General features: G+C 40.2%; 1 protein-coding gene across 1 annotated transcript in view; it reads right to left on the minus strand.

Moving 5' to 3' along the window:
* LOC122532907 (battenin) overlaps positions 1-4,749 on the minus strand; it is a 5,934-nt gene extending 1,185 nt beyond the window's left edge. The window contains exons 1-6 of the mRNA XM_043662091.1: positions 3,901-4,749; positions 2,997-3,155; positions 1,394-1,730; positions 998-1,147; positions 749-889; positions 1-609 (exon numbers count right to left, since the gene is read on the minus strand). The exon at positions 1-609 is cut by the window's left edge and continues 1,185 nt beyond it. Coding sequence (XP_043518026.1) covers positions 469-609; positions 749-889; positions 998-1,147; positions 1,394-1,730; positions 2,997-3,155; positions 3,901-4,130 — 1,158 coding nt within the window. The 5' untranslated portion in view covers positions 4,131-4,749 and the 3' untranslated portion in view covers positions 1-468. The remainder of the gene's footprint in view (positions 610-748; positions 890-997; positions 1,148-1,393; positions 1,731-2,996; positions 3,156-3,900) is intronic.
* Positions 4,750-10,866: the final 6,117 nt, after the last annotated feature.

Here is a 10,866-nt window from a genome sequence, read left to right on the forward strand (position 1 = left end):
AAAAAAAAAAAAAAAAGGAAGCGAAACAAAAACCAACCAGTTGTATAACAATCCTGTTCCTAGTCTTTTAAATATTTGTATCAAATAAATCTCAGAACGATCGAACTTACAAACTAGCGAGTTGAATTTCTTTTTCGTTTCTCATTCGGGAACATCGGTATCGATAACGCTCCCATGTGAATCGTGGTTCACCCTTCGAGCATCGTCCGACGGAAGATCAAACGACAAATACCGGCAATACAAGTATCGAATACTTCTGCGGTGTTATTGTATTACGAGGTATCAAGCTTGTCCATCGCAATTCATTAATCGCGTTTTGCTAACAGTATGGTGGCTGGAAACTATAACGGCGCACGAGCAGTGCACAAAGGACGTGTCAAAGAAGATTCGGTAATAAATAACGTATGTGATCCTGCTTATCCGCATGATCGTTATTAAATACTATCTTGTGTATCTCTTTTGCGTCTCCTAGCTTCCCACTCGAGACGGCTGCGGCAATCTACAAATGGCGTTGTGAACCGGCATAGACAGCCATCCTGCCATCGCGATTCCGATCGAATCGGCCATCGTGGCAATCCCCAACGATATTTTACGATCCGCCCTTGGAATCTGCGAATTGACAAGACAGAGGAAACACGTTGACGTTTCACTTTTTAATGATATTCGAAGAAATTGACGTGATTATCAACTATTTTTAAACGAGCAAAGATTACGAAGCATAATTGCGAAATAAGTGAAGTTACGTTACCTCGGTGGACATTCGATAGAAGGTGTTCACGTACGCTCCGCCACCGAGTAGTCCTTCCCACAAGACGAACGCGAACACGATCCAAATGCTGGGTAGATAGTAGAAAAGCGTTTCGAACAGAAGTACCACAACGTTGAGAAACTGAAACGAACACGAGATTGGCATAAATCGTGTGTGTATTACAGTAGCGGCGAAGTCAACAGCTTCGTACGTTCCCGAGCAAACAGCGTTTGTGATTGATCGTGTTACCTGCAACACGGCCATGATCCAGATTTTATTAATCGCGACGAGATTGACGGACGATCTTGAGATAAATACGCCGATTTGATAATCCACCTGGAGCCAGCGGTACTGCTCGGCATGCGACAGCCAAATGTCGTCGAATTCGATCAGCTCGTACTGAAAAATTAGCGTTGCGCACGTGCCGATAAGAACACCGAAATTTATGTTCAAGTGGTGTGTATATTTACATTTAAATGAAGGCTCGATAGCAACAAGACTCGATAATCTTACAAAATATATATATATATATATGCAAAAGACAGAAAGAAAAATATATATATATATGTGTGTAACAAAAGCAAAAGAAAAAAAAGGGAGGCAAAGACAATTTTACGAAAGCTCGATGTAACGAAAAGGCATTACCAATCCTTGGTTAATGAAATATTCGAAGAGATACACCAGCCCGAGCGGAATCATATACTTCAGCAATCCCGGTACCAGATTGATCTTTTCTTTAAAGCTCTTCCTAGGGACCTCGATGATGTGCTCTCGGCTATCGATACCGTTCTTAGTAATCGGGATACTGGACTGCGGCGGGTGAACCAGAACCAACCAGAAAGTGATTCCTTGTATGATCGGTACGATTAACATAACTAACAACGTGTCTTCGTTGCTCAACCACGTGGTGAGGGAGGCATAGGATAGCGCGCCAATTATTCCGGCGCCTCCAGTGCCGGAAGACCATGTCGCGATTACTTGTCTGCGAAACAATGAATCGTTCTCAATTATGAGGCAATGGCAAAGGTTAAACTGGGGTAATTCGACATACAGCTGTGGAAAGTAGTAATATCTGAACCGATGATGATCCGACGATGTATGTATGTAGGATAGAACAAAGACAAATAAGAAAGGAAAAAAAAAGGAGAAAATACGACGAAACTGAATGATCGAAGACGCGGTAAAATATAAGTAAAGTTGCGGTAAAATTTATCACGGACGATCGAACGTTAACAGAGGCATTTGAAATGCACGTTTAGCGGACACGTTATGTATCTCGTGCGTTCGTTTTGACTTAACTTTAGCAACGGAATGATTAATTGTTAGTGAAGAAGGAATGACAAAGAGACAGAGATAGTTAGATACAGAAGATGGATAGAAAGAACTGAATGGTGATTAACAGTTATTACACACATAAGTACAAACGTACCTCGTGCTCGCAACGAGTTTTTTTTTCAGAATCCCGCACTTTTACATTATGCTTTTCAGTTTCATTTTATTATATCATACTTTCGTGCCAGTTCTAGAAACAGCGTTTTATATTTATTTATTTATTTTTTTTTCTTTTTTTTTTGTCTATAGAGGGCCAACCTGCCGACGGCCGTTATCTTATCTCTACCTTTCTTTGCACATCTGTCTAAATGTCAATAACTGCGATTTTATGCGCCGCTGTCTCGATACCTGCATCAAAAAACTTTACATCGTATTTCTTTTTCTCTTTGTTTCTCTATTTTCTCTCTCTGCTTTTCAGCTCGTTTTCTACACACTCTTACTTTTCATTGTTCTATCACTTTTTTGTTTTTCTAACTGTATCTTTCACGTTTGCTCTCTCACGCACACGCTGTGATCCTCGAGCATCGCTAAGATCAGAGAGACACAGACGATCAGTTATTATCGTGTTCGTTGGATAAAGGAAACGCTATGTATGTTAAGAATAGATGAAAAAAAATACGATGCGTTTAATGCGTGCATTTCTGACTAAAGAAAAAAAAAAAAAATAAGACCGATCTGCTACGAATTCCTACGATTGTCTCTACGCTATGTTATTCTCGCAAAGAAAAAGTAACAAAGACACGCGAAACATGCGTGAAACTCGTCTGTACGTGATGGTCGTCGATAGAACAGGCAAATAGAGAGAAACGATCGCAGTTGTTATCAAGAAAGAACAATTTAAAAAAAAAGAAAAAGATAGAATAGAATAAATACCAACAACGAAAAAAATAGCAAAGAAAGGAACAATGGTACTTACTTGGGATACTGGTGACTGTAACTGAGCAGCGTAACTTCTCCCAAACCGGAAGAGAGTGACGTAACAACGACGCCCAAAATGGCGAGCCATTCAGTAGTGCTCAACGACACCACGAGGAATCCTGCAGCGGAAAATAACACACAGGTAGCCAGTCGAGCACTGTAATTAATGATTCGATTAATCGATTAGCATTTCATTCACGGGAAGAAAGCGACGTGTCCGCGGAGGGAGGCACACGATTGCGCAGATGATCCGTCCCCCGAGAAAACCGCGTGTACTTCAGCGGCTTTCATGCCCAGTGAAAGTCAACAGTTTAGAGCAGAAGATAATGCCAGAGATAAAATACGTGCGACAAGAAGCAGAGGCGAGAAGTCGACCTACGCTCCTTTATTCAAAGGAATTGCGTTTCCATATTCTCGATGCGTAATGTATTCGCGTCTCGCGAGACCATTTATTCATTCATCATCGCGGCATCGTTCTGTTTCTCCTTTCTTTATTTTCTCTAAGTGTTTTATTTATTAATTTTCTTTATTTTCTTTATTTTCTCTAAGTCCATGCGAATATTAACAATGAACATCACCGAAACGATACGAAGAAAATCGTCGATAAGATAATCGAGGTGCACGACTAATCATCAAGCCACGTCCGACAGATCTTGTGTAAACCGTGCAACAATGTCGTGATTGTTACCTTCGTGTTATCTAAGCTACTATCGTTTGAAATAATCCAAGAATCAAAGGCTTGTTCCCTGACAATTTTTTTTCATCGACCTATCGTCGCTATTGTTCTCTTTTTTCCGCAGTGCTCTTTTACTGGCCATTTTTGTGCAAAAGTCGCGATGAATGGAACGCGACCAATGGTATACAGTCGGAAAGTAAAGTAGGAAGCACAAACGGATACTCACTGTACGTAAAAAGGCAGGAACGGCGTGATAATTTTCACGGCCAACGACGGTAATATGTCCGCAAGTAGTATGGCGCCAGTTGACAACGTGTTGCAAGAACGAACCCCCCCTGATACGGTGGTGTTGGTGACGTGCTGCGTGCCATTCGTGACCTCCGTCGGTTCCTTAATAAAGACGAAACGAAGCCGAAAGGAGGGAAAGAGAAAGACAGACTGGATTAATACATCCATTCGGAAATGTTTTACACAATAAACCGGAAAAATCAGTTTTGTCTTCTCATAATTCGGTCCGCCGATTGTGCATCATCTTTATTTCACGGACATTACCACCTTGAACGAGCGGAATATTAATCTCCGCGGCTATTCGCGTCTTACGTAAGTTGATTCGCGTTCGAAGCGTGCTGGAATCGCGGTCGAATGGCGAATGGGTTAGAGGGGAGCGAGTGAGGGTGGGGAAGGGACGTAGTCAACTCTCCGTAATACGATGCGAAACGCACGCATAGATTTGTCGATGACATAACGAGAATTCCTCGTGCACGAGAATCTGTTCGAAGTCAAAGACGTAACACGGCTTAATCGTTCGCTGCTCTAATGACTTTTTTCCCCTTTGCGCCTTCACCGCTGCCACTTCTACTCCCGCCACTTCTGGCTGTTCCTTATTACCCAGGCGTCTTCGTTTATCAGCTCGCGCGGCGAACCAGGATCACGAGGAACGTCGCTTAAACGAGGCTCTTAATCGCCGTAACGAACCGTCTCGTTGCGGCGGGACGTCGTAATGCAAAACGCGTACTAATTAAATCGTAAAACATTTTACAGCCGGGCTTAATATTTTCAGTCGGACGACATTTCGTCATTGTTACTGATTACGGTTATGGTTGGCGCTACGCACGAGCGAACCGTGTGCATCGTTTACAGAAATAATTCGAAACTAATCGCACGTCGAACGAGAAACGAGAAACGTGTGTACGTGCATGTTAATGCAACACGCAACGGAAAAAAAATGACAGGCGTAAAAAAGGATTCGCGTACAAATAAACGTAAAAAAAGTGCGTGTTTGTCGGTGAATTATTTGACACCTATGAAGAGCCGATACCATATTCGGTAAATCCACGAGATGGAAAGAATTAATGCATCAGTAATGTACCTCTAAATCGATCGGAAACAAGATACCGATCGTATTAAAGAAAAACAGCGTACAATCGCGTGGGTGTAAATCGAGGCACCGAGTAACGATGTTGCAACGTTTCAAGCCCGATTCAATGACTACGCGTTAGAAAAGAGGCGCGAAACTTTCGTTCGCTGTGTTTATCCCCTCGCACCATCACGGTGCGCACGTTTCAAGTGTGTTTTTCGTTCGCGAACTTTTCCATCTTGCCGGTGTAAATATTTCACTGGCAATCGGAGCATCGTCAGGTGACTAGCAGGAATCTAATCGATACAAGGACCTAATCGTCGTGCTGTAATACGGCCGAATGACGCCGGTGATTCATCGAGTCTTATGCAGGCGAAGCGTTACACGATCGGTGTGCACGTTCGATCGCTCGTCTCGCCCGAGCGATTTTGCTCATTGGGAACGGAAGAACAAACGCGTTATCGCGTCGCTATCTACCAACTGTCGTAATTGTCTTTTCTGTTTTGTCTTGTCCTGATTTATCGCGTTACGAGTAAACAAGAAAATCTCGGAAAACTTCCGTCTACGAAAGGCGAGCTGCTCGAAGCATTTGAGCGATCGAATGCTAAGAAGAAGGGGTTCGCTAGGCAACCTGAAAATTCAGCCACTCGGAGCAAACGTTACGTGAAAGAGTGACCGGTTCGTCACGGTGTGTCGTCGCCGGAAACGAAGGTCTTCGTACCGATTCCGCGGTATCCCATCAGAGACTCGTCTAAATTCTACGAATTACGGGATTACGGTATCGTTAATTATAACTCTGGTGACTCCAGTTCGGACTCTAAGAATAGTAATTCGTACTCGTCGCGGACGTCGAGTTTCACCGATACTTTTTCCTCTCTAGTTCCTCCTTTCCGTATTTTTTTCTTTTTTTTTTTTTTTTTTTTATTTTCTTCATTTCGTCATCTTCTTTCTTTCTCTTCTTCTCGGTAAAACAACACGACCGCAGCAAGAAAAACAAGATTTCGCCTTCACGATTAGTTCGAATCTTACACACTTTTTTTTCTTTTCTTTTTTCGTTCGCACAGAAAGAAATTAGAAACGCTTGACTGCTAGCAGGAATTAAGAGAAATCTTCACTCACACGCGCAAAATCAAATCTACGAAGCGATGGGAGGAAAAGCAATTCGTAATGCAGTAGGAATGTCGAGGTGAAATTTCTCCCTTTCTCAGCGTGATTCAAATGGGATTATGCCGTTGCGGAGGTTAATCTCAAAGAACGAACGATTCCGTAGATTAAAACTCGCGTGAAAAAGTAAATCAGAAAAAGGAGGATGGGATAAAACGATCTTACTACAACTAAGAAACAAATGATCGCTGAAAATTGCTGTCGTTATTAAAAGACAAGTGAGTGGTAACGCAAGGAAAAGGACGCAAGAATAAATCAATCTTTGCAACACGTACGCCAATTTCTATTTTCTTTCTCTCTCACACACACACGCGCGCGCGAAAAGATTCAGTTGCAAACATAAAACGAACGTGGCGGAATCTAATGTGCGGCTGATTAACGCAGAAATGTGATTACGCGACGCAATAAGCAACGAGCGGAATCGCAGCGGCGTTCCAACGTCCACGTTGATTAACTCTTAAAAATTACATTAACACTCTAAAATACGCGTTAACGTGTTGACTAATATATCCCACCACGTACAACGCGCTTATATTACGATATTACAGTAGAACATTCGTACAATTCAAAACTGGGGGGAAAAAAAAAAGAAAAAAAAAAGAAAGAAGAGACAAGACAAGTTTCAAAGCAACAAATCTATCGGCTGTCGAAACACTCGAAAGTAATTCGAAAAATTAAAAGAAGACTCCCACTAAGCGACAGATCTGTCATCGCGAATGTTTATATCAAATGAAATCAATAAAATACTCTCACCATGCTCGATTATCTGTATCGTAAAGAAAGTTTCAAAGATCGCTTTATAAAAAATTGCGAGGACTATTGATCGTCTGAAGATTTCCGGAGATAAGTTTCGCAAAAAAAAAAAAAGACATCTGGAATGGAAATTGCGAACAGTCGCGGAGGAAATCATCTCGCAAAGATCGTCCTACCGATTAGAGAAATTTCACGCGATCGATACGTCGATCAACACGTCAACGTCCAACGTTTCAATTTGAAACGACGCAACGATTCTGATTTCTTCTTCTTCCTCTTTTTTTTTTTTTTTTTTCTTTTTTACAAATCTTTCCGACGATCACCATCATCGTGTTACACGCATCGCTGGTGCACGCAAAAACTGAAGAACTGAAGAAAGTCGAACGCGGCTTTAAACTAAAAGCGGACGATGCTCGACATAGATGACAGCATCGCCTCAAAGGTACAGGTTTCTCGCATTCTAACACGACGTATATATATATATATATATATACACGCCTTTCTTTTTTATTTTTTCATTATTGTTATACCTTTCTTCCTTTCATTCTCTCTCTCTCTCTCTCTCTCTCTCTCTCTCTCTCTCTCTCTCTCTCTCTTTCTCTCTCGCAAACGCACACACATACACTCTCTCTTTCGTTCTTTCTTTCTTTCTTTCTCGTTTTGTACAAATTGAGAAGTATGGGATTTGGGGAGCGCTTATTAAACAGTAAGGGAACAAAGAAGAGCGTTACTTCGGGGGATCGAGGCTTACGGGGTGAAATATACTATTTGGCAGTTCGGCATTTCGTCGGATATGAATCAGAGTATTCGCTGTTTCGAGACCCAAGCGGCCGACGTCCTTTTCTTTTTGTTTTTTTTTTTTTTTTCTTTCCTTATCCTCGGCTCTTGGAACGTCACCGAGCACGGAGATCGCTCAGAAAATGTGACGGCAGCAGATAACGATTCCGTTCGCGAGAAAAAAAATATCTTTCCCTGACAGAGTCTGAACACGAAGGAATGGACAGAGGATCGGCACGATTGCTCTCACCCTTACTCTTTAATTAGAATCTGAGCTGGCGCTTCGATTCGATGGCGATCGAGCATATATGTACGTATTTATACAGGTGTTTTTTGAAACAGGTAAATGAGAAACGACGTGTTTAAAAAATATATCCGAATTGAACGAGAGAATATACATGATGATCATCACGTTGTAGCGATCTGATGACGTGAACCATTGAAGACCAAAGTAACGCAGCTGTAACTTCTTTTTGGTATTCACGTTATTAAATTCTATATTCTTCTCAGTATTATTGTTTCTTCCAGTGTTGTCAAAAAGAAAAAGATTGAAACATTCTACGCTGTTGCGTGACAAAGTATTTCTTTTTTTTTTTTTTTTTTTTTTTTTTTTCAAATTTAATTAAAACAAACCACACCGAAATTTTCTTACAAATGGTTCCTCGATCCGAGGTAAATATTCTCTCAGAAAGAGAAAGGAGAAAGAATCGCGACGAGCGCGGGGACGAAGCACACCGAGAACAGCGATCTCGATTAAGGCCAACGGACGGAGAAACGTGCGCGAGCAAGGAAAACTCTCGGTTCGTCGAACTGAGAGGTCCGCGAAATCAAGGTCGTTCCACGGCGATTCGACGATTCGACGCCTGAAACCGGGCCAGAAACGGTTCGCTTTGATCACAGGATTGTTCGTTAAAGGGGCACGCAGATCGCTCGAAGCTAAGGAGCTAAACCTTGGGAATTTTAAGGAGAAGACCGACTTTGGAAAAAGCTATTTCACCGTCTCAGTGGCACGAGTTATTTAAAAAACCTCTTATTGGATTCTATGTGACGCTAACGTGATTATTATTACTTTAACGCTAATGTAACTATTAGAGATGTACTCATAAGTAATGCCTCTTTTTTATTTTTTGCATTTCTTTTATTTTTTATTCGTCATTTATTTATTATTATATTTATTTTTCATTTATTATTTATTTGTCATTTATTTATTATTTATTTATTATTTTATTTATTATTTATCATTTATTTGTTATTTCATTTATTTTTTTATTAGCTTCAAACCTATACTTGGCCTATGTGCTATATAATCTTACATGCTGTAAAACTTGTATGTATGTAAGGTACATATGCAAAACAAATTACATAAGATGATATACATACGTAAAAAAGTGACCTGATGTAACGGTATGTATATAAAAATACAAAGAAAATTAAACAAGAATGGAAAATAACAAAAATAGAAATATATATAATATTTTGAGCATGTTGACTTCGTAATAATGTCCTTTTTCTCAAATTTCATAAACATTGCTTTCTAGTGACAGTGATTTAACTTATTACTAGTGAATTCTATCGACATTTAATGTGCTCATTGTTAAATTATATTACAAATTAAAACTATATTCACTCTTAAATAAAATGAAAATTTGTATGAAAAAACGACGTCACTTATGGCTACCCCTAATAAAAGTAGCTTCAAACAAAAGTAAACAAAATAAAAACTCCCTGTTTGTACACGTGGTTTAGGTTTAACCAAAATGGTCAGAACGATCAGTTTGTAATTTTCATTGGATATTTTACAAATGTAAAACAGTGTACTTTTAGAGATTTAAATGATCTCTAAAATGTGGTAAAATGTATGAATAAAATATAAATATATAAATAAAACGCACTTCGTTGTATTGCAAAGTTCTTTATTTTTTTCTTTTTTTCAATTCAACGGTTGAATTCCTCCCCTTCCCCCCCCCTAGCATTGAGTCGCAGCGTGGAATTTAAATAGTCGGACGAACAGCCACGAGTAAATTACGGGGTCGGAGTCACGTATGGTTGAAGGAGAAACGGCCCCGCAACCGGCGCGAGAAATCCACCTTAAGAGGGTAAAACTGCTTTCCCGAGCCGCGATTCCCCGTAACAAATGCCATCGTTTGGCAAGCCCGAGAACCGAGACTTTTCAGTGGCTGGAGGGGGAGGAGGTGGAGAACGGGACGACGAGGAAGCGTGGGTGGATAACGGGAAAGGGCCAAAAGGGGAAAGCATCGATTCCTCCCTTCCTCCGTTTCTTGCCACTACGCACCCGAGTACCGTTCCTTGTCTGATAAATTAACACCAAACGTACCGGCGCTTTATACGTGCCTGTTCCTGTACCGTAATCGGTCGGATCTTTTTGCCAAAGGAATACAGGTAATTGTCAATTCAACGCAGGAAGCGATGCACTCTCAATGCAAAGATACTTGCAACTTTCGGATCTATTATATACTGCGTTATAACAACTTTATCGTATGTATTATATTAATTTCCAGATTATTGTATACAAAATGATCTGATATTCGTATGGAGGTATAATAGGTATAGGTCTAATATTATATATAAAATTAGATTCATATATATAGGTATAATAGGTATAATGTTCATAAATACCTATAAAATATTAGGTTCGTATATAAGGTTAGGTATTTTTTTTTTTTGTTTTTTCATTATATCTATTAACTATTATACTTACTAACTATGTTGTATTAACCTTCCGGATTATTATCTTTCCCGATGCACAAGTATAGTACATTTTACTACTTTGCTTTCATTTTAATTTACTTTGCTACTTTATTTTAATTTGGGGGAGAAGAGAATTTTGTAAGATATACCCTTACACGTTTAGGTTAGGCTTTGAATCTTACCATGTGGAAAGAGAATGAACAACCCCCCTTGCGCTGGCATTTCGCGGACCATAACAAGTGACCGAACCGTATACAATAATTCGTCGCTTTCCTTTGCTTTTGAACACGTCGGTACGATATCACTGGATAGAAATTATTCACAAATTTATCATTTGTTTTGCCTGGATTATACTTGAATATACTTGAAATTTGAGAAAATATTGCAATTTCAGGGCAAATATTCTCGACGTGCGTGGCACGTGATTCCAGC

The sequence above is a fragment of the Frieseomelitta varia genome, unplaced genomic scaffold (genome assembly GCF_011392965.1).
Source record: "Frieseomelitta varia isolate USP_RPSP 00005682 unplaced genomic scaffold, Fvar_1.2 scaffold_483, whole genome shotgun sequence".
Lineage (NCBI taxonomy): Eukaryota > Metazoa > Arthropoda > Insecta > Hymenoptera > Apidae > Frieseomelitta > Frieseomelitta varia.